We start from the raw sequence: 24,747 nt of genomic DNA, 5'->3' as shown, positions 1-24,747 counted from the left end.
ACAGCATTCAGCACTATTAAGGCATAGCTTGCACGAATACAGTATGTTATAGTATGATATATGAAGACACTATTAAACCAGACCATTTTAGACAAATATATAGACTTGCTGAAACACTGCATTAGCTACTCATTTTAGGTGAAGGGTTCTAAATAATGCTGTGAATTGGACATGATGTAATGTATCATGCTGACTTTTACACTATAATTATTCTGACTGCCTTATCTATAAATCAAATCTCTACCATATCTAACAGATCTATCCTTATAGGATTCCAATTGTGACAAACCTACATTTTCAGAAAGATCCTTGAACTATTAAAAGTAAATAAGTCTGAAATTCAAAACAGAGATGACAAACTTCAAAAATTAAAGTAGTGTTTACATTTGTGCTGAAACACAAGTGTATTTAATGGGTAAAAAGCTGCAAAGAATTCTTCCAACCTTCCCTGTCATGCTATGGCACTATGCCACTCTCTCAGCCCAAGTTTTGAAAGTTTCTCAAAAAATACCTTTCAAAACAAGTCAAAACAATGCACAAGATAATGTTTGAAGATGAGGAAGTAAGGACTAAACTCAAGAAAACACAAGCCCAAAAGACACAACAAAATATATACAACCAGACAATTAGCTAAGGTTTGTAACTTGTTCTACACCCAAAGGAAAGGCAACAGAAATCCCAACATTAATAACTAAAATAATGCCATTAAAACTGAAGAGAAATCTACACCACCAAAAATTACTTGTTTTGTTTTTCTATGGGTATCTTGGAAGTGGACTGCAAGACATTGTCAAGTCTTAAAGCTGAGAGAAGAAAAAGTTCAATATGTGTTTTCCAAAGTCCCTACTATTCATCAATGTTCTCTGAATTAAGCAAATAAAGCACTTCTCAACTGCATAAACCAATTCAAGTTAATGCTAATTTAATGCCATCCCTATTCCACCATCGTCTGCACTCCTTCCATCTCCTTTGAGATGGCATGCACGGACAGATGTGTGAATTCATCTGGCAAAATAATTCACTGAGTTAAACATAATGAAAACTAAAGTGCACCCCCTAAAGTCATAAACACAGGGTTTTCCCCACTACAGCAGAGTTGGCACAACATAATGGGCAGAAACCACCAGGAGAGCTAGAAGGGCAGCAGCCCTCTGGTCTGTTCAATAACAGTTTTGGTTCCTCACCTCTTATGATGTATCGTTAGAACATAAAAAATAAAGGAGAAGGTATCTATAAGCATGACATTTGAAGGAACTTTTGCAAATTAGCATATGACAAAGTGTCTTGATAGTAATGTACTCAGACATCATGGGATGCCCTGGAGAGCATCATTGTACTGGACCCCAACAGTGGCAGATCAGGTCAGCTTCAGTAGTTTTCTAAATATTAGAACTGCTCTCAGGGTTTATTTCTTAGTCTTGCTTTTCTCACCTCAGCATACGTCTGGCTTCCCACTACTCTAGGAAGGTACTATATTACACTTCTTCCCAAATTTTCATTATCAATGGAATGTTGATGCTAGTATAATGAATACCCTTCTCCAGCCCAAATCACTTTCTCCGGTTGGAAACTTCATGCTCCAGTTTTCTCAGTGAATCAAAACATCTGAAGTGCTCCAACAGTTCCTGAAGACAGCCAACAGACTTCAGCATTCAGAAAGGCTTCAACAACATCAAGAAATCTCTAAAATTACAGACTGATTTTTTCAAAATTTCAGACTAAAACTCACCTGACAAGGCTATGAATGGATTTTACTGCAGCAGTAAGTCAAAGGATTCTGTTGTTTTAGTGACAAGTGAGATATCTCATATGAAACTCAGCCCTACCTCCAGAATAAGCAAACAAGATCACAGCACCTAACCAGTGTAACTTTACCTGAGGAAGTGATCTAGAAGTGAGAAAAGCAAGACATATACTTGCAGCAAGGCAAAATACCTCATGACTACTGAGAGTAGCTTGGTTGATTAGAGCATGATGATAATAATGCCCAGGTTGTAGGTTTGATCCCTGTATGGCTGTTCTCTTAAGAGAGGCACTCTATGATGCTTGTGAGTCCCAACTCTGAATATTCTGTGATTCTGTGTTACTGAAAATATGTCACAAGTTTTAATGGCATGTATTTAAGACAAATTGCTACACCATTCTAGTTATGAATGTTCCACAAAGTGACACAATGGTCCACCTGAATGCTACAGCTGGCAAAATTGGGTGTGATTCTACCTCCCAGCAGAAATCAACTAAAATAACCTGCATGAAATCATGATTCTGCATGCTGCATTGAGAGCAAAGAGAATTCTAGTTTTACCACCTAGACTGACTGAAAAAAGGTTGCAATTTGTCTGATAGCAAAATGTAATTCAGTAAGAGCCTAACATGACAGCTCTTTTGAAAAGGACAGGGGGCTCAAATAAAACCATCTGCTGCAGCTCTAAAACGAAGAGCTTGCATTCCCATCTAGGATAGAGGCAGCTAACCTGCACATAATCTGAAAGCCATGTTCACTGTCCATTTTTAGCTTAAATAGCTTTGTGCCACATGTGCAAGGAGGAAAATCACCTGCAACAGAACAGCAAGACTGACAGCTAGCATTGGTAGCAGTAAAAAAACTGGTTCAGCTCAATCCATCAGAGCTCATCTGTCAACATCTTTTCTTCCCATGTTTCTCTCAACAGTTAGCAAATCCAGTTCAAATTTGGCCAGAACTTTTCCACTCACGTACTTGCATAGATATAACTGATTTTAAAGGACTAAAATTATCCTGAGAATCTCAGATAACACAGACTCCTCTCAAACTGAGAGAAAAATATGAAATAAAAATAAAATCCATTCTTCTCCAAAACTAGGAGTATTGTCATCTCACTTCTAATGTCAGTTAATTGCAACACTGTCCGGCCAAAAGGTTGGACAATATTCTTGCAGTAATTTCTTAATTTGTTTTCTTCAAAGTTGTTTAACTTAAACTACTAACCTGAGACCATGAAATATCAGTATTAAATTCCCCAGTAATTTTCATGAGATGTCATTTCTCTTCAGTTTAGTTGCTAGCACCCTGCACAACCTTCTGGTCACAAGCTACTCATGAAATGAGCTCCAAGCTTAGGACTCATCCATTCCTGAAGAATTTCAGATTTTATCAAGGAAATAAATATTAACTTCAAAACAATTTTCTCCAAAAATACTCTTGGGAAGACTCACTATGATGGATATCCCAGTCTGCTTAAGATTCTTTTCAAGAGCCACAAAGTCAGAGTTCAAATAGTCTGGCCCAAAGGATATTCAGAGATTGTGTATACCACCATAAAATAGTATCAGATATTTCTAGGACATTCCTATCAGATCTGACAAGAAATTTACAACAATCTACTAACCCAAGGAGATGCTGAAGTCCCTGTGTGAGTGCTTCTTAAATAATGAATTATGTGGGAATGCAGTCTAGGAAATGAAAAACTAGAAATAGAAAGCTGAATATTGAGGGATGGTGACCCACAGTGAATGATGCCTGGCATCACTTAAGTCACATTTCCCACAGCAGCTACTGATGACTGTCCTACACCTAATTAAAAGTCCCCTCTCCTGTTACACCTTGTAAAAGCATGAAAAAGGGATACCTTTGCTCTTGCTTACTTTGGACAGTGATTCCCTGAGTACCATAAAAGCAGACTTCTGGATTCAAGAGAACTCTGTCTCTGCAGAGTCTGGTCAGGAGAGGTTTGTTAGGGGGTTTTTTGCTTGCTTTTTAAGCACGTATATAGTGACAGGGTACTGATACCTGAATGTGTATCTGATTAGTCTCTCCTGCTCGGATTATGTAGGTAGATGGTCAAACTGGTGCCTGTTTTATTTGCAGAACTTGTCTCTATGACTTTGCCAGGAAAAAGATTGAATAATGGGGATTTAGAGGCCACTCTAAAAAAATATTTCAATCTTCATTCTCAAGAAGGCTTTTCTCTTGTAATTGGAGCCAAAATCTCTCATGAAAAAAGATTAACAAGGGATTTGGGGTCCCCTGAAGTTTTACTCCAGGGAAGTAAAGAGATCTATTGGCTCAAAAGACATTTCCCAGTTGCCAGTGACTGACGGACTTGTTTCTGACCCAATCTGCCAAATGGCTGCATGACTGCATTAACTGTTCAGAAAGGTGCAGAGCAACAAAGAGCATGCTGTTTGCCATGTACTGCTCATACAAAATAACAAAAAATGGGATTTTAAATAGGATCTTAAAAAAACCCAGAGCACCCTTTTATGTAATTGAAAAAACATGAAATTACTGCACTCTTCCTTCATAATTTCAAATTAAATAGCCTAATCTCTTTAATAGCTTAAAACAAAATACTAACATTTTCAAACATTTAAAAGGTAGTACCATGCTTGCTACCAAAACTATAATTCTAAGAGAATATAAGAAGAGACAGTCTTTTCAAGTTACCTTCCGATACATCTCTAAAGTACTTTACGTTTCAGCTCCTTAAAACTTGTTTTCATTATGGGCACCACACTGGTTTTGGTTCAGTTGTATCAACTTCAGAAATTATGCCCCAGTTTCTATCTTTAAAAATCACAAGAGAGAATGACTAAAAAAGAAGAGGGCTGACATTCTGAAGTTACTACCCTAAAGAGACAGACAAAATCCATCTAACTTCCTCTCATCATGCTAGCTGTAGGGAAGAATAAAGGCAGCACAGAGCAGCACCACAATGTAACCAAGGCTCCAACAACCAAAGCCAAACAAGCAGAAAGCAGGCCACTTCTTGAGAGTGAAGATCCTTTCAGAGATCCAGGTCCATGAATCATATGCTTTCTATATCCAGAATTCTTCAGAGAGGAAAAAAAAAAAAAAAAAAAAAAAACAAAACAAGAGGGGAGCCAGTCTTCCACACAGATCGTTTTACAGTCTGGTAGCCAGGGCTGATTTGGTTTTGTACCTGACAAGGCTTATGAGAATTCAGACTGAACTGCAAGAAACAGAAGTCTATCAAGACAGGACATCATCTGTACTGGGAAAACAACATAAGACAAAACCAGCTTGTTCCTTCAAAGGAAAATTGTACACACAACTGACCCATAGTATGGGATTTAGGAATCAACTACATTGAGTTATTTTTATATAGGTATCACTAAGTCATCTGAAAAGGGAAGAGATCTTCTGGTCCTTCCATAATGGAGGTTTCATGCAGGACTCTCAAGGACACCTGGCCATACAGGATGGCACAGTGGCAGGGCTAGTATGGACACCAGGAGAAGCAGAACACATGGATGAATTTGTAAGGCATATTTCACTGGACCTGCAGTTGACTGAAAGCCCTGGTTGCCTATGCATGTATGTTGAAGCAAGGCCTCTGCCTCATGTCCCTTATTCCCCTCAACCAGAGGTACAGGTAAAACGTGACTAAGAATATATTTCAGAAGTCAGATTTTGTCCACAGCAAAACTCCCCTGTTTAAAATCAACATTATCCTTAGAGATCAAACACAGAAAGAACGCTCTAATCTCTGCAAGAAAAGTAAACAAACCATATGGCAGAAAGTTTCAGCCCGCTAAAGCTAAACTATTCTTCTAACAAGGATTACTGCTGGCATGCATAGGACCTGTAGGATTTCATGGCACAAAAGCCTGCTTTGTTCAACAGATGTAGCCTACACACTTGCACTCTTCTAGCAGGATGACATGTAAGTAAAAAAGCACTAATTCCAAACCTTCACATTTTTGTGTATGTCACGTTTTTAGAATATATTTTTCTTTGTAAGATTATTATTTCAAATTTAAATACTACACAAATATCTAAACTTAGTATCATTCAATAAAGTGTTTGTACTATAAAGTTAAGACAAATTTGATTGGAGCTCAGCAGCTAAGTACTTGGGAAAAAGCACACTGAAACAACCATCAATTAACTGTTGGACACTTCAGCAGATACAGAGGATTTCCTTCCTTTTAGTTCATTAATTTAGATCTGCTGAATCATCTACGCTATGTATCCAATATTGAGAACCAAACTGGGAACCAAGAACAGCATTAAAGCTTGGGGTTCTTGGGGTCAATATAAACACATGCAGTTGATTCAGTAACTGAAGAACAGTTTTTTTCAAATAAATTTGATGACTCTGAAGGGATTTTTTGTTGTTGTTGTTATAAAGACAATACTTAAAATTTAACAAGATGTAGAAAGTGAAGGTTTTGTAAACCTTTAATCTAATAATTCTTTCCATCAAAACGCAGCTGGACATAATAATGAATAAAACAAATCAGAAGGCACAACTCCCCGTTTCCACAATCAAAATTCACAAAGAACTGTAATCAATGCACAGAGGCTATACAATGCCATCATAATGATCAATTATTAGAGATGGAAAGCATTCTCCTTGCTAGAGCAAATGATACTAAACAACAATAATATATTTTTCTGGGAAAAAAAAATTGAAAATAGAAATATAAAACCAGATTAAAATTGATTGCCTAAATTAGAGTGCTCAGCTTTGATAACTGAATAAATTATCTTTTCATTATCAGTTAAAACATAGAAACAAAGACTAGAAACAACTTCCTAAATCTGGAGCCCACTTCGCAGCTACCACTGACAAAACACAATCACTTCAAAACAGAGTACAGTCAGTCTTACAGCAGCTATTTGTCATCACAACTCCTGCTGGGAAAAAAATCCAGGAACTTGTCTTTTCCTGATGGTTTCAGGCCTTCTTACAGTTTAATATATAAATACTTACACTGTCAATCCAATCCACCCACTCATACCCTTCCTTGCTCACCTGGATTCTGACAAAGCAACTGTATTTTTATTCTGATTTTTTTTAGAATCACACAGTTAAACTCCTAACCTGTGAGTCCTTCTCTGAGTCAGCTCCAGTTTGACTTTACCTTTCTTGAACTGTGGAGCATGAAAAGAGTGTGCAATACACCATTCAATGCCTCAGCAGCCCCTGTGTGGCCAAGTGCTCTTCATGTAAGACCAGACCTGTGCTCAGAAGTTTTTTGTTACTTCATGCTGGCAGTTCAGAGATCTCACCATCACCCAACTCCACCCTCCAGAATTTCCAAATGAGATGCTCCTCCTGTGAGGAAAAGATACTCTGATGGAGTACAACCCCACATACATTAACTTCCACTTATTACTTTTAAATCTATTTTTTTTAATTATTACTTCAATTCCCATGGCTCTTAAACTCTTCTTGCATAATCTTCCTGTGCACTAATTAAACCTCTCAATATTCATCAATGGTATCATCACCCTAATTTCAAAATTTGCCTAAACAGATAAGATCTACTTCCCATCTAGGAGATCAGTTTTCTTATCAAAATGACCAGGTTAGCATGACACCACTTGGAAAGCTCATTTTGCACTTTAACATTTCTCCCTGGCTTCTACCATCCCGTCCAATCTGAAGTTCCACCAATAGTTCTCCATACTTTAGAAGTGGACACAACATTTTTAAAACATCAGCACTGCTGATATATCTGCTATACTCAGGAAGTATCTATTCTCTAATGATGTCACTCTTACTAACAAGACTGCCTCAGAAATTTGAAGGTAAATGTCAATTTCTAAGTAGGCTCTTCCAAAATCCTGCAATAGAGATCTCTGAATTAACTTTACTGAAATATTCAACCTGTATTCATCACAGTCCTGGTAATTCCTAATTCCAAATTATCTTTGTCCCTTACAATTTGGGGGATTTTTATCTTTCTGAGTTAAAAATCACCATCCTTATGGAAAGTGATTTCTTAGACTTTTTTTCTGGTGAATGCAAAGCATTGAATAAACATCTGTGCTATTTCCTCTGAGACTGTAGCTACTGCTCCTTGGAGCTGACTTTGAAACCATACATTCTAGCAGATCAGTCTCAGATCATTCTCAGATGAGAATTTTTTTCTTCATAACAAATGGTTCCAAGTTTTTCCTCATTTTTCAATCTGCATGTTTCTATTATCTCTTTTAAAGCACACAAAGTCCAAGCCTGTTCATGTTTTAACAATTGTCAGCTAAGGTTCACCTTTTGATTGGTAACATGACATTCTTTTCTCAGTTCTTCCTGCTGTTTCTTGCAGGTGCTCTGCTTACTCCTAGCAGCCTTTTCAAGGTAAGTGCCCAGGCAATCAAATCACATCCTTGAACTTTTCTGATGTCTGAAAGACTCCAACAGTATTAACATTTTTCATTAAAACAGATTCTCTGCTATTCAAGGCAGAGCAACCCTGTTTAGACAAATTTTCAAACTACTTTCTTCTGAAATCCAAAACTTTACTCGAGATGCATGAGTTTTAAAAAAACTTCTACGTAGGACTTTCTTCTTTTGCTGTATATACATGCAAAATTGCATGACTGAACAAAGGCTAGATCTAACATTTCTTTTCATGTACAGTGTCAGCACACCCATTTCTTCTGCTTCTGCAAATTTTGAGTTGTTTCAATTGGTAATTCCTATTTTCAGTGTGGCCAGTCTAAGTTTCTACTATAAATCTTGCAGTCAAAAGATCTCCCTGTATCCTTTGGCTTCATATTAAAGGCTATACACACCACTAAAGACCAATCATGCACCTGCAATCATCTGAATAGCCTAGTTCCTTCCTTGGAAGAAATTAAGGTAGATCTATACAACACATTTACAAAATATTTTAAATAATATATTTGCACACTTTGCTAAACAACTTCTTTTGAAAGAATGAGCCTCTCTTTCTACAACAACGCCAAAGTTTATTTGGATCTCCCATACGGACAATATTCTACACTGAGTATGTGTCTGCAGTCAGTTCCTTGTATGGACATTTTTCAAATACACATTACTTTTAAATATACATGAGTTAATCACATTTTTGCCCATGAGAAATTTTTCTCTTCCAGATTAGGCCTTTTCCTTGCTCCCTTTGAAAAGAGCAGAAAGTATTTCAAATGTATTTTATGGTTTCTTTGTGGGTGAAGAAAACATTGCAAAGATAATTATTCCAGGCAGGTTATCAGGTATAACAAAGGAGCCACTGAAGGTGAAATAGCAGAGGAATCAGAGTACGGGAGAAAGGAAGTGTGGTATTCCACTATCAATTGCCACAATTAAGCAAACACAGCTATCAGTTAAGAATGAAGATTTTAAGACCTTGAACAGAAATTTACTTCTGTGAAGACAGCTTCTCCTTTAACCTGGCAGCTTCCCAGCTACTGTGTAAACCTAAGTCTCATTCTGCATTCTTCAGCAGTTAGCTGGTATTTTTAGAGTCACACTGGTCAAAGTCTGTTCCGGGACACAGCGTAAATCTGGGTTTAACTTTCAGCGAGCTGCTCAACTCTTCATTGCTTTGAAAAGCAGAAAGTTAAGATATCACATACAACAAAGATTTAGAATAATATATGCTGAATATGGAGGTGTAACACCTAGATCACAGAGTCAAAGCTGCAAAGCCACTTGGTTTTCATAAAGTACTTTCCAGGGCTCCAGATTCCAGAAAGACTGACTAGCTGGCACTCAGCACTGAGCTGGACTCCATGTGTGAGCACTGGACTCACCCAGCCTTTCCAGGGCACAGATAGCACCACTGGGTACCTACTACAGCCACCACCATCTTCTAGTCCTGCTGGGCTAGGGAGCTCTACCATGGCATCCATGAGGAGTGGCACTGGGATCATGTTAAACACCTACAGAAATTCACAGCTCTTGTAGAGCTGGCTCCTCTGTGCTGTCTCTCTGTAGCCTGAGTTATGGGAACACAGCACAACATTTTCAAGGTTTATCCAGCAACATTTCTGATCCAGCATGGATACAGCACTTCATCTAAGAAAAGCAACTGCACTGTTGTCCCCAAGAGCTGCATGTTCACAAACCTGGGAATGTGTATTTGCACTTAGGTAATCTGCTCCCTGATAGCCAACTTCTGACTTCATGGCATAATTTGAAGTGAGGTTTGTATTTACAGACTACAACAAACTGAATTAGCTAGTAATTGAACACTGAATAACAAAAACTTGTTTCCTGGTAAGAACATGTTATTTCCAAATTATAGCTTGGTCTCCAAATGCTGACAAATGTCAAACAACTATTAGTGTTTTGATTTTTTTTATTTTTGTACTGCAACCTAAGCACCTTTATTAAAATGTCTGGGGTTCTTTTCCGGCTATGAAGACTTTTAAAAAATGTAACAGACACCCAGGTAATCCAGCTAGCCAACCTCTACTAATTATTTCTTTGAGAACTCCAGAATAGGCACTGTACATCAAAACATCTGAGATTAAAAGGCACATAATATAACAATACCCACATTGTCATACATTTAATCAGTTCACAACTGAGTAACTACTGTTACACAAAACATTTCTAAAAGACAGATTTACACTTACTATATAGCATTGATTTAGCCACAGAAATTAGTTTCAAATTCAAGTTTGAATGTCAGTCATCTTGCAATGACCTGACAATCAGAAATAAGTACTAATTCCTGAAGTTCAGAAGTGTGTTTACAGCACTGCTTGATGCCTGGTGGTAAGGGCACAGAAAAGGAGGCTGAGGCCTTCTCCAAACAGGTGACTAGCATTGTGCAAGGAATGAGACACTTAAATTACTGTTCTTGTTTAGGCTATCTCTCAGCAGATTGAGAAGAAAATATTCTAGAAAGGATATTAGATTATCCAAAAACCATGACAGAACTACTACCTATTGCTCTTGTGAGCAAAATACAAGATACTTTCTTACGAGACACTTTCTTCCTAAAGAGGAAACGATGCATAGTTTGGGTGAAGCCAGTTTCAAGTTGTACAAAATAAACAGCATGTAAGAACCAATGCTGTTATTCACTCATGTGAGAACAACATCCACTGCAAACAGCTACTCCTCAATTTAACACCAGCAGCAGTGAAAGTCCTATAAACACCAAAATCAGTGGCATCATTTATCACTGGGGCTTATGCAACACTAAATAAGGAAGCCTAACCATACAGTACTTTGCATTGAGGTTTCCAAACTCAAGCTCATAACATTTCATGACCTCCTGGGAAGTATATAAAATCCGCAAAGTAACAATATCTAATATGGAAAGCTAATTAAGAGATCTACTACTACAAAAAATGAAAATTTCCCATCACAACCTTCTTCACTGACCTAAAACAAACTGCTTAAGTTAATCCCCCATTTACAGGTTTTTTTGTGCAGAAAAGTGTTAGAGCTTGAGAGCAGACACTCACACATTCTGGGTGCTTCTTCTCCCTGTCAGAGAAAAGTAATCTAACAGGGTGAAGAGTTTGGCAGGAATCAGCAGCAGCAGCTAGGAAGTGCATGTACCAAAGGAGGAGAGGTGAAATGAACACACCCAGGGCAGAGATGGTGTTGCAGGGCCTGAGACAGGAGGCTGAGGGAGGGCACTCCTCAACACAGCCACACCTGGGCTGCCTGCGCTTCCTTCCAAGACACTTCCAGGAGCTACACGCCTCCCTCTGTCCTACTGCCAGGAGACATTGTGGGAGCAGAGTTATCACCAGACAGTCCAAGGGGGCCATGTACAGAACAGCTCTGGTCCTAAGCCCAGATCACAGAGCTGGGAGAGCAGGGAAGAGCACACGTTTTTCAGTTTCAGCTGTGGATGAAGGATTCCAGGGGCACCATCTCAGCTTCAGGAAGGTAAAACTGGAGAGCCTGACTCGCCATTCCAAAGGATCACTATTTCACCCTGGGTCATGATACTCTGTGTGCTATCCATACTGCACAAGTCTCTGACCACTTTCTGCACCTCAGCATTTCAGCTCCAACTTAAAACTACTTGTATGGTAGGGATGAGCTTCAGAGTCACATCAGATGGGAAAAAATTAAAGCATAACTGAAAGACTATCTCATTTTAGGGATGCGAATATACATTCAAAATTGTTATTCATTTGATTATTGTTATGAATTTGATTATTAAGTACAAATGCCCATTTTCCTTCACCCTGATCTCCAATGCTCTTCATTTTGCAATGACCCAAACCTTAAAAATGGTGACACAAAGGAAAAGGTCATAATCTCAGGCTGACAAGTTGCTGTGATGTATCCTAATGATGAGATCTAAATAATATTTTACTTGCCTGGAAATGCCTTAAGCCATTGTTAAAGCACCACAAAAGGAGGCAACACTGAAAGACTAACACAAACATCCATTTAAATACTAACACTAAAGCAAGATGATGATCATAGATAGTTAAATACTTGAGCACAATTTTCTAGTTATGCATGTTTAATACAGGGTGATTTTTTTCATCAATAAAAGATACTTATTAAAAAATGCTAGTTGATGTTTAAACTCCACTATTTTAACAACTTCCCAAGAACAAATGTGAAATCCATCAAGAACTACCTATTTTGTCAAGTGCTGGCAGCACTGTTCTCTACTGAAGTAACTGTCAACTGATTTAAACACAAACTTCCATTTTTTACTGCGGTTAAAAAAATATTACCTTCTTCAGATGAAGATAATTAATCAATGGGTAAAGTCACACTTAGAATGTATTGTAGATATTAATTTATACTGAAACACTGAGAACCATATACTCTATTTCCAATACATTTTGCATAGTTTCAACTACTGCTTTCAAGTCTAGACTTAACTGAAATTTCCAAATTACTGCATCAGTTTTTTTTAATTATTTTTTTCATCATGATATAGAGTAATAGCACAAAAGCGATTCTGAAAATAACTGGCTTTCCACTGTGAATTTTTGCAATATAGCAGTCTAGATTTGGTGAACACTGCCTTTTTTGTAAGATTCTAAGATACATTCCACTGATCTACCCTCCCTGAATTTTAAAAGACATTTTAAGAACCTCCATTCACTCCACTGCCAGGGGAAAGAAAACAACAAAACACAGGAACCATGAATTTCAGAAACCAAATTTCAGTATTTGCCACTGTTTTACTATGCCCAGATGTTGGCAAGTAACCTCAGTTTGGCCACATGTAACACAAGAATAATTGCTTCTGCCCAAAGAATAAGAATTAAAGCTCAAGTAGTGATTTAAAACAGGTATAATCATACACTTTTTAAGTTAGGTTTTTTTTCCATTAAGCAGGGGGGGTTCTGCCTTCAAAGCTAATGCCTTGCTACAGCACTATTCAAGTGCAACAAAGAAAATACCTTCCTATTTTTTCTTCCTGCAGTTTAACACCTGAAAGAAGCTCAACTAATTTGTTTTATAAAGCATTATTTATTAAAGACATTTAATATACCATTCTCATTTACAGTCATGTTAAAACATGCAGCTAAAAAGGGTCTGAGTTCAGGACAACTCGATCAAATTCAGCCAGGGTCTTTTATGTCATCATATTATATTCCAATGAAAGCTATTTTGGGAAGTGAGAGGGACGAAGCTGGAGCAAAACAGTTTTGGCCATACAATTATGGGAATACCGCATTATTCAGGGATCAGGAAATAGGAAACGTCACAAAAATTACTTCCTTACCTACATTTGCTAGAAATAAAGGCAAGATCTTCTTGATCTCTGATATAAATGCTTATGATGACAAAATATTGGATGGTTTGAATCCAGGATATTAAAATAGTTCTACCTTTTGAAGTACAAATTTTGGATTTTTTTAATATTGATATCCCTTACAAGTCTAGAGATCAACAATATTGTTTGTTTTACTCCACTCCTAATTCCACTAGCCTAAAACCAGATATATATACTTCTTACACTGAACTGGCTTATGCAGTTGTTTTGCATCCTTTGTAATTCCTTTCTCTCACTCATGCTGGCAAATCTTCAGGAGTTATTTTGGGAAGTAAAAGACACTGGGAACCTTTAACAGTCAAACAGATCACAGTATTTTTCGTATGTCCTTAAAACTAACATTTGTCTTTAACACTTGGAAATGGAATGGCAAAAAGTTTGTTCTATAAAATATGTAAGTGAAAGTTAGAAAACTATGAGGCATATTACAGTACAACAAGAGTTAAAACTAAAATCAAAGCATTTGGTGAGAGCAGTGTTGATTTTGAATCATAGAATTCACACCTTCCTTGTATACAAAATATTAATGTATCATGAAAAAAAGAAACTAAACAGGAAACCCACTCTGATATTTATATAGCTACTTTACATAACAGCAGACACTGCTGCTTTTATCCAGGTAAGGCAAGGAGGAAAACAAGTTGCTTTTTTCTTTAAAAGATGTGTCCATAGGCAAATAGGAAGTTTTATTTGACATGTCCAAGGGTTTGGCTTTTTTGGATTATTACCAGAATATCCTTTGTCATAAACCACACAGCTTCAGATTCTGTTGACATTGCTTTTATGCACTCAGAGATCTAACAGATATATTCCCTCTAAGAAAACCACGTGTTGTTACATTCAACCAGACACTTTTTCCACTGCCAGCTCTCCAAAACATGAACACACACTATAAAAAATATCTACTAGTAAGGAATAAACACATTTCAAGAAACAGGAAAGGTGTAGACTTGCACATTGCAGATTTATCCGATGATACCAGGTTTTCCCCTCTTTTTCCCTCTTTTTTTAGCACCTTAAAAATATATATCTAACATTCACGATTTCTCACCCATTCAGCAACAGTACTAACCAAATACTGCTACTGGCATTGATGGCTTGCTAACAACTACAAGTCCTCAAATTTGCTCAAAAGAAAATATCATATTATTGAAAGTTTCAGTCCTAAAAACACAGAGTGTTGCTACAGAACAAAAACCTTTACAGTATACTAGAAAGAAGGGGTAGAAAACATGATGATGGGAGAAAAACCAGACCCTGCTGCTTTCATTCATGTAGTAGTGATGTCAGCGCCTGCAGTGGTAGCTGCTCTGACCTGTAGAGGCTCAAAGCTGGAGTGTTTGCACAGAAATCTCCTTCATAAAGGAACCTCTAGCAAATCACTAAAATATCCACACAAAATGGCTTAGCAGGATAGCAGTTCAAGACATCTATACTGAAAAAGGCTTAAAGGAGGTGGGGAAGGGACAGGTGTCTTAAGAGAATAACATCTATCCATCAGAATCATAAGCAGTTTCCAGAACAAGCATTTCCAAGTCAGACTGCAGAGCCAAAGACAAACACATCTCCTGCACTGGTGAGAAAAACAACAGGATTAAACCTCGAGCCTAAGCTCACATTTTACAGCAGTGGGAAATGGCTTTGAAAAACTGACAAAAAAAACTTAATCAAGCCACTTCCCCAAGACTTGCATACTGATAACAACTATAAATAGCTGGAGTAGCATTGTTTAACAATCCACAGCAAAATGGTCCATGTCTGAAAATGGAATATTTAATCTTTTTTCAAATCCTCCATTACTACTGCAGTAGTCCTCCAGCTCAGTAATCAAATTTCTATATACTATTATCACCATACAGACTACAAACATGCTTTTAGTGTCCACACATCATTTACTAAAATGCTGAGAACAAGCAGAGAAACAAAGACAAAATATTGTCCCATGGCATGGAACTATATTCCAAATTGTGTAAAAACACCTCTAGCTTTGGGGGGGGTAGAGGGGCAGATGAAAGGGAGGTTTGGTAACCTTTTTTCATTTGCAAGACTGAAGAAATAGAGTATCTTATTACTCTCGCCCGCTAGAAAATGGTGCCTGTATTTCAGTAAAATAAAGCTGTTGACGTGTGCAATTGTGGTCATTATTAGGGCGATCACGTTGTTTTCATTCATTCATTCAGGATTTGCTAAAGGATGTCAGCTTCTGCAGCAGCAGCTGGCTTGACCTGGAGGAGGGGGAACGAATTCTTTGCAGTGCATACAGATTACAGGGAGCATTTCTCGACGGACCGTTTATGATTTTATACACTGCACTCATTAAAGCAAATCAAGCTCTGTGACGCAGTTCACCAGGAGGCAAGCTCAAACAAGTCTAATGACAGAAAAGTCATTCAGTACTAATTTATGGTCTGATTTATTAAGGCTAAAATAGCCCACAGATGAAGAAGACTGAAACCACTTTCTAAAATTAAAATTTCCCCGCCAACAAAAAAATCATACACATTAATGAAGTACTTCACAGCTTTGCAGTATTTTTGTGGCTTGCAGGTAACTGCCCATATTGCTCCCTCTCCAATACACCTTAAGCGTAGGCTTTATACACTGCACCACTACAATGTTTTCCTCCGAGTTCCCATAATTAAATAATTTACTTCTCATCATCAGCACTATCACTACTCATGCACACAGATATTTTAGTTTTTCCTAGTTTTCCATTAGCATTTTCCAAAGGTTTAAGAGGCAAAAAGGGAAATCGCCATTTAGTGCTCCATACAGTCAGAAAAATATGATCTTTAAAATTTTAAATAGAGCTTGAATGACTCAAAACCACAGAAGCTCAGTTCCATTTTCAAGCACGCAAAACCCTCTGCAGAAATAGACTCTTTTTGGAAAATACATTACAAAGTATCTCTGGTCAGATTATAACACAATCAATTAGGTCATCTGCATAAGCAGATGCATAGGGCAAATTAACTCCATTTGTAACTGGCAGTGACATTTTGCTCATTTGTAAAATGCTGCCCCAACCTAGGACAATTCTGATGACAGATCTGCCCAAGTTGCAAGTACTACAGACAGCAAGGGTTTACTACACATAAAAACTGAAGAGGAAAGAAGGTAAGATTCCACTGCTACAACACACGCTGGCATCCAACACAGACCACAATTTGCCACAGAAATCACACACAGTTAAGACTTATAGAAGGGACAAAAAAAAAAGCAAGTGGTATCGAACCACAGAAAGCATTCCCAGAAAGAGATGATGTGCGACACCTGATAGCTACAGCAGGACAACATAAAAAGTGCATTTAGTCCAATTCATTCAACTGCTCAAGTGATGGGGGAAGGCAGAAGGGAGTGGGGGAGGTAAGATGGCCACTGCCACTTTAACACAGTCAGTAATTTAACAGACAACCTGACACAGGTTAAGTTGGACTTGCTGAGAATCAATTTTACATTTTAAACTTTACAGGCCTATTTTGGCTACACGGGGGTTGGTTTGTAGTGGGTTTTTATGGTTGAGTTTTTTACAGTCCCAAGGATTCAGTACTAAGTATCACAAGGGACAGACTTGTTTTTAAGCACCTCAATATGGGAATTTCCTTGTTTTGGAGTCTGCGCTGGGAAACATCACATCTTTTAACCTATGATCTTACAAAAATGCAAGTCTTTTAGGAAACCGAGCTTGGCAGAAAGGAAGAGCATTTGAGGCTTGGTTTTAACACGCGCTTCAGGACTGGGTTGTGACACCCCAGATATAAATCTAACTCATTATCACCCCTACTAGATAGTTACAGCTGGAGACAGGGAAGCGGGTTAATTTTAGGCTCGTTTCCCTGTTGCACACCTCCGCTGCCAGAGCCCGAGGCCAAGGGTAGAAGCAGCAAGAGCAGCTCCATCGGAGCCCCCGCTGCTCCTCCGCCCGGGGCGGGGAGCGGAGCCGCCGCCGGCCCCGGGCTCGCCCCCGCCGCTCCTCCCAAGGCCGGCGCGGGGGTGTTTTCCTAGGCAGGATCCTCACCTTGCCCGAGACGAGGATGACACTTCAGGCGTCGCCTCCCCCCATCGCGGGGCAGGGCGGCGGGACGAAGCGCTTTTCCCCCCGCTTCCCGGCCAAGCAAACCTGGGCACGACACCTGCCCCGGGGGCGGGGGATTTAAGGCTCGCCCTCGCCCCCCGACCCGCTCCCTGAGGCTCCGGCGGGGCTCCTCCCGTCGGGCCGGGAGTCCCCCGGTGTCCCACCCCCCCTGGCCCGGGGGAAGGCAGGGCGCAGCCCAGCAGCGGAAAGCAGAGCCCGGGGTGCCCGGAGCCTGGGCGGCCCCAGCCCGGCCAGCACCCCCGCGGGGCAGGGAAGCGAGACCGGCTTTCTCCCGGTGCTTTACCTCTGTACACCGGGGAACTGGGGCTCCGTCTCTCAGGTGAGCTGCTCCTCCTGCTGCCGCCGCTCTCCGGCGACCGCCGCTGCCTGCCCTTCACCCTGCCCGGCTCCCCTCCGCCGCCCGCCGCCAGCGGCGGCGTCGCGCTGGGCGGCGGTGGGGGGCTGCCTCCGCCGCGACCCCCGCCGCCCCCCGGGCCGGTGTTGCTGCCCACCGAGGCGGATGGGGAGCGGGTCGGGCTGTGCTGGTTGCCCCGCAGGAGCTGGTACGGGACGGTCGCTCGGATGGGCTGGAGCAGCCGGCTGGTCCCCGCCGAGCCTCCCCCGGCGCCGTTACCGGGGCCCCCGGCCGTGGCGGCGGTGGGGGACCCGGCGGCGCCGCGCCTCATCCTCTGCGGCGGGGGCTGGTGGTGGGACGGGGGGGTTTGCGAGGAGCTGGACGAGGACATAGCGGGGATGCGCAAGACCCCCGCGGGTCACTCGCTCCGGTGGCTGCGGGGGACCCGAGCTCGGCCCCCAGCGCCCCGCATGCACCGGCCGCGGGGAGAGGAGGAGGAGGGGAGGGAAGGAGGGAGGGGGCGGGGCGGGACAAGCGCTGCACGGCCCTGGGGAGTCTCCGCGCCGCCTGCCCAGCTGCCCCCGGCGCTTCCTATCGGCGACGGCGGCTGCTGCTTCCACGCCAGGCTCTGGCCATCGCTGCCCGCCCCAGCATCGAGAGCACCGGGGGCGCTGCCGAGCCCAACGGCCGCTCACATCGTACAGCGCTGCCGGCTCAGGGCGGTCGGCGGCACAGCACGACGAGGGGACACGCAGCCGGAGCGGGAAGGATGGGGAGAAGGGGAGACGCTCGCAGCCAGCTCTTGCTCCTGCCCCCGCCGGCACCCGGGAGCCGCTACCAGTACCATCCGCTCCCCACGCCGCCCGCCCTCCGAATGGCACCACGCAGCCCCAGCGCCCGGCCGCGACGGGCAGGGGTGGTGGGCGCGCGAGCCCATTGGGCGCCAGCGCGGCACCAGCGCGGGTCCCATTGGCCAGGGGGCCTGTCGCTCGCCGCTCTCAGCCAATGGGAGCGGGCAGCGCGGCGGGGGTGTGGCGGTTGGCGGGGAGGCGGGCCGGGGGAAGTGGGATGTGGCGGCGGCCGGGGCGGGTTCGGGTTGGGCTCGTTCTCGCTGGGATGCGGAGCCCGTCGCGGGAGCAGCCCCGGTGGGCGCCGGGTGAGGTGCCGGGATGAGCTTCCCAGTTCAAAGCCGACTTTACGGGATGCCGACTTAACATTAACTGAGGAGAGGCAGTGCTCCGTACCAAGTCTTGCGCTGTCCCTGTTCCCGGGGGACTGTCGGCCTCCTCACGCTTACTCTGCTCCCATGCGGGGAAGGCTCAGAAGCAGCCAGAATTTCTCGCAACAAAGTCTGTTCATGTCCATCAAACCTTGACAGTATTTCTACTTTCGTTAAAAAATCAAGATGTTCTTCAAAGTCTAAATAAGTGTGGTTTCATAATTTCCTATAAGTGTATATAGAATATTACTCTGGTTTTCCTAATATGCGTCCAAAAACACTTCTCGGAGAACGTCAAGAGGAAAAGAAAATGTTTTACAGTGATATTTTTAGAAAGTGCTTTTGTTCTAGCAAAAAGAGCTGCCATTAGATGAATTCATAACCTGAAACGATGGGAAACAAAATGAGGGTTAGGATGAGTAGCTTAATAGCTAAGAAAATAAATGGCTGTGAGATCAGAAAGATAAGTTGAGCTGAGTCCGTCAAGAAAACAGTGCTTGTTTTGAATCTGATGCAAATAGGATGCTAATGGAGAAGAAGGGAAAATGCAGGGAGTCTTGCTATGTGGAGGAAGTCAGCTCAATGATGGCCTCTCAGATTCAGACATTAGGAGAATAAAGACGACATGGAATATACATAGAAATAGTATGTTTAACAAGATACCCTCTCTTATTTTAGATACTGCCTACCAATCAGGAATCATTAAGTGTCACAGAATTAACTATATCCCTTGTACCATTTTTTGATTATATAACAAACACTAATTTTTATTTTGCACGCTTCAGATGACTGCACTTCTATACCTCCAAAGCTGTCCATAGCTATCCTTGTCCCTTGGTAGCACAGGAATCAGTTGATAGTCCCAATGAGAAACCGTATTCTCGGAAAATGCTCCTATTCATGGGCTGTTAGCAAGACTTTGTTTGCACTGGCACCATGTGACGCAGTGACCGTGGTTATGTTACAGAAAGGGTTGGAATAATACACCGCACATCCACGTGAACGTGCTCAGCCAACAGAGCCACTCCTATAAATTCATTTTAACAAAAATCAGCAACCATGTATTTTTCCACTAGTCCAGTCTTTTTGTTTTCTGCTAGCATGAGCCAATGTGTTTGTAAAACTGGGCTGTGGAGACTTTTTCCCCCAAGGATTTTGCACTTAATCGCAGCCATGAAGTCCATCCAGTTTATTTTTTTTTTCTGCTTCACTGCACTGGGCTTAAAATGACTGGAAAGCATTCACCTGTAGTAGCCATCTGCCAAACAGTAATATCAGCAGCGTTTTAAGCAGTGAGCACGTTTTCCTACATCTGTACCTCTGTCAGATGACATTGCTGATACAGTTATGTCTTACAGACCAAAAATCATCTGGGGTCAGCTGAGAAAGAAAGTGCACCTTTGACTAACAATAGCTGACAAATTCCAGCTATTGCCAAGGCTGAGGGTTATGTCAGACTAAAATAAGGATGAACTAATGTAACTCTTGAATTTGTCTGTTTAAATACTATTTTACAATGGCTAAATTACAATTTCCATGTTCTTGCACATGGAACAAGCAAGGTACTTGGATAGGGAGAATAGATGTGTAAAGACAAGGTAAATGTCTGACAAAGAAAGTCCCACCAGCCCCAAAACAAGAACACCCACAGGGCATGTTGGGGTAAAATATCATAGCAAGTCTTCCTTTCCAAACAAGCTGAGGACCATGCCACAGCCTCACAGTCCAAACTGAATCACCTCTTCACGTGCCTTCAAACAGCCAGAGAAGAAAAGATCCACTGGGAATGCTTGCAGCCAGACTGTTACCAGGCACATCAACAGCTGTACTGGGAGACTTTGCTCCCCAAAAGTTATTTCCATCCTAATTCCTTCTAAACTAGAGTTAGGATACATGTTACAGCACCATGCCATGTGCCTAGGAAAAAGTGATTTCAGAAAAGATGAAGAGAGTATTCTTCTAGAAGAAAGTATTTTAAAGCAGGATACCAACTGTTGAATTTTTCACTGTTTTTCAGTCAGGTTCCAGAGTAGTTCCCTCAGGGAGTACCACTGCTGTATAATACCAAGAAGATATTACAGGGAAAGTGAAGTAAAAACTGAGCTCCTATCAGAATTTTCATATCTTTAAAAAACCCATGATTGCCTTAAATACCCTTTTCAACTTTTCAAAAGCCACGTTAAAGGCATTTTTTGCTTCTCTTTACCACTTTAAGGAACTACCTTGCCAGCTGGCATGTGCTTAAGGGAGTTTATACTGAAGGTAACAGGTATTTCTGAATCTTAAATCCTCCTGGGAGACAAGGAGATCCTTAACACAACTTCTGGGAGAGGCATCCTGAGAGCAGTGGAAATTACACATCACAGCAAGAGCACAACAGCAAGGGAGTGAAGTCTAGCAGTGGGGCAGTGACAGGCAAGAGTGAAACAAATTACTCACGTCTCTCCATCTCTCCTACTATTATTGATTGATAATGGGTTCATCTCTTGAGGTCAGAAACAGATTTACATGAGTGCCATGAGCCATGGAAACTGAGAAGTTTTAAGCAGTCATTAGACGCTATGCAATCCTAATCCTTATTTTGTTCCTACTTGAAGGTTTTAGAGAGGGCAAACTCTTCAAATCTGGACATAACTTTTGTTTCTATGCCCTTACCCGGGCATAAGGCCATCAGTACTCTGCTCCCAGTGTATCTACCTGCTTGTTTCATCATTTTTATGTCTCTCTTACCTCCTATGTTTTCTTTGCTGCCCTTTCCCCATTCCACTTGTAATCAAGTCCTTTGTGAGTGTCTTTGGGATATTCACACAGCACCTAACAGAAAACAGTAATGAGAAAGGGTGCATTTGTCTTCATGTATGTTCAGGTCCGTTCCCTGTGTTTCTCTTATTTGTAATGAATATACAGTTGGGAATATTACATTTGGGAAGAGAGAAATAACAAGAAGAAGTACTTACATCCCAGTAATATTCTGAAAGCGATGATGACCAGAAAGCATTATCTGTGGCCAAAAACTAGAACAACCCCTAATGACCCAAACTGCAGCTCTCAAATGACAAAACTGAGGCTAAAACAGAGGCTTGCCTCTGTGGCCTTGGAGCATCTCTAGGCAGGAATGGGAGCATCACCTGTTCTAAGGGCCCCCATGTGAAATGTAACTCCTATCTGGAGCTGAGCAGCTCTGCTGAAGCAGCAGTAGCCCATTTTCCCAGAAAAGATCTGTCTCAAGCTGTGGAGATGTTGGTTTCATTTTTGGCCTGTTTTGCCTTCAAACAAAGTTCTAGCTAGAATGAGACAGTAACGGGGAAAAATATATATGGAATTGTTTTTACTACAAGGATTTTTGACAGACCGACACTGCCTTCATCAACCACACTCCATCTTCTCACTGCTCCCAAATGTTCAGTGGCACAGATATGATCTCCTCAGATCAGCCAAGCACTCTCTATCCCCAAGTCTCTTGGGAATTACCTTGCATTTGAGGCCTTGAATTCTCCAGGGCTGCTGATACAACATCATTATCCCCACTGCTGGCTTTGTTGGTACGAGCTGGGGATGAGACTTCCAAATCATGATCACTTTCAAGTCTCTACATGCTCAAGTTATCTTCCAACAACCAAAGGAAACCCACTACTGAGGACTTACCTTAACACTTTTGATCATCCAATTCAGGGTCAAGCATGTGGTCAAGTGTTAGGTTTCTTTTTCTCATGCCTTTTTTCCTGGATATAGGAAATATGTATTAAGTAAAATGCTGTTAAGACCTGTGGTCCAACAGTATTTATACTAGGTCAAATTTGGTATTTATGAATACTCACAAACTTCAGAAAATTTCAGAATCAAGTTTACGGTAAAATTTCAGCCAGAAGGTGTTATAGTACTTTCTTTTTAGTCAAATGCTATTGTTCACATTATTTCATTCAGTGCAAAGGATTGTCACTAGCAGTGAGGACTGCATAATGAACAAGCCAGGAAACTACAGGATAAGAGCCAGCTGTAAGATTTTCCCTTAAGAAAATTGAATACCATTTTGGATAATTGTCTTTTTTTTCCTATCTGTCAGAAGTCTTTTTGTGATACTGAATAACTCACTTAAACCAGAACCTGCCCATTAACATTAAGTTTGTTATAACAAAGTCTTATCTCATCTGGAATCAGACCTACTACTACATTCTCTTCTCTTCAGGAAAATAGGCCAACCACTTTGGACTTTTGAATTATGTATTCCTTAGGCATCTGCTTTAACACAAAGGCAAACATTTAACACACAGGTAAAATCACCAAACCTTCTTTCCAGCTCTGTATTTAGTCTGAAGTTTTTCTGTTCATTGGTACAGGTAATTCTGTTCAAGGCTTTCCTTTACTGGCAAGGTAAACATGTCAGACCATGTCCCATGGGAAGCTGAATTTCCTGCAGACAGCAATCCTGCCCTACATTTCTATTCTGAGTTTTGTTCTTGACTCAACCACCATCTTCATCTCCCTTCCCCTGCTCATAATTTGTGAAAAAAGTCTGATTTGCACAGCTGGGGCTAAGCCCAGGTTCTTCAAATGAGGAGCTGAGGGATCTTGCAGGTTTATTTTCCCTCTTTTCCATTTTTAGGCATTTGGTATGAGGACACTTTTGGACAAGTATGGGTGGTTGATATTCTCCAAAGTGAAACTGATTGAAACACAGGTAAAATGGCTGGTATTCTGATAACCTGCCATGTTAAATGTAATGGACACTTCTAGCAGTTCTTTACTATAATTTCTCTTACCATTCCCCTATCTAAAAGATATCAATAATAATAGCAAAATAATGCAACACTTCATGTTGACATAACAAAAGTGATTATTCCTTAAAATAGCTTCATGCCACATCATAGAACCATCTGTGAGGAGAAAAAATGTTTTCATAGTACTTAGGTAGTGTCTATTATGCACAGCAGTAGTATCTTTAATGGAAAAGGTAGAAAGAGTAAGCAAATGCCAGTAGCAATTTCAATATAATGATATTGTTATATCTATTACCATTTTCACCAATATAATAAAAGATAGGAGAAACACCATTTCATGTGAGCAGTTATCTTGCTAAGGATATTAGGAAAGCACAAATGTACTTATAGTACTTTGATTTATATTATATCAAACTTTTTAAATGAGCAGCATCCCGTAACAAGGTAGATTTGAAGCCATTGTGATCCATTAAAACAGTAATAAGTGTCTGATAGTAGAGTCCCTGCCATCTTTCTATTAAGATTTCTTGATTTGGTCTGTATCTGGTTTTGTGTTGTTTCTTTTGAACTGCATTAATCATGAATGCCCCTCCCACACCAGTGTCCTAGCTGTCAGATTAGTGCTGGTGTTAATAAAGGTGCATTTTGACAACACTGGTTTAAAAGGCAAATCTGAGGGTTAGGGAAATTCAACCTTCATTTCAGAGAGTCCTTTTCTGGGTTGCTTCTACCCCTCTAGTTATCCTGCTTCACTGTTCCTGACAAATAAAGCCTTGTTCACCACGACCTTTCTTTCTAGGCACAACAAACAGGACTCAATTTTATTTGGAACTTATCATCACTGTTCCTTTACCAGCCAAATGGGATGCTGTTGAGTGACATGGTGGACTCCACTGGTAGGTAAACA

The 24,747-nt window shown here is 41.0% G+C and overlaps 1 protein-coding gene across 5 annotated transcripts in view; it reads right to left on the bottom strand.

Annotated features, from left to right (window-relative positions):
• GLCCI1 (glucocorticoid induced 1) overlaps positions 1-18,804 on the bottom strand; it is a 53,987-nt gene extending 35,183 nt beyond the window's left edge. For 3 of the 5 annotated variants that reach the window (XM_074536514.1, XM_074536517.1, XM_074536511.1), the window contains exon 1: positions 17,853-18,804. In XM_074536514.1, coding sequence (XP_074392615.1) covers positions 17,853-18,294 — 442 coding nt within the window. In that variant the 5' untranslated portion in view covers positions 18,295-18,804. The remainder of the gene's footprint in view (positions 1-17,852) is intronic. The other 2 variants (XM_005480808.4, XM_005480809.4) reach the window with 1 other exon arrangement.
• Positions 18,805-24,747: the final 5,943 nt, after the last annotated feature.

The sequence above is a fragment of the Zonotrichia albicollis genome, chromosome 1 (assembly GCF_047830755.1).
Source record: "Zonotrichia albicollis isolate bZonAlb1 chromosome 1, bZonAlb1.hap1, whole genome shotgun sequence".
NCBI classification, from domain to species: domain Eukaryota; kingdom Metazoa; phylum Chordata; class Aves; order Passeriformes; family Passerellidae; genus Zonotrichia; species Zonotrichia albicollis.
Note: the sequence above shows the minus strand (reverse complement) of the source record. Positions and strands in the feature narration are given on the sequence as shown.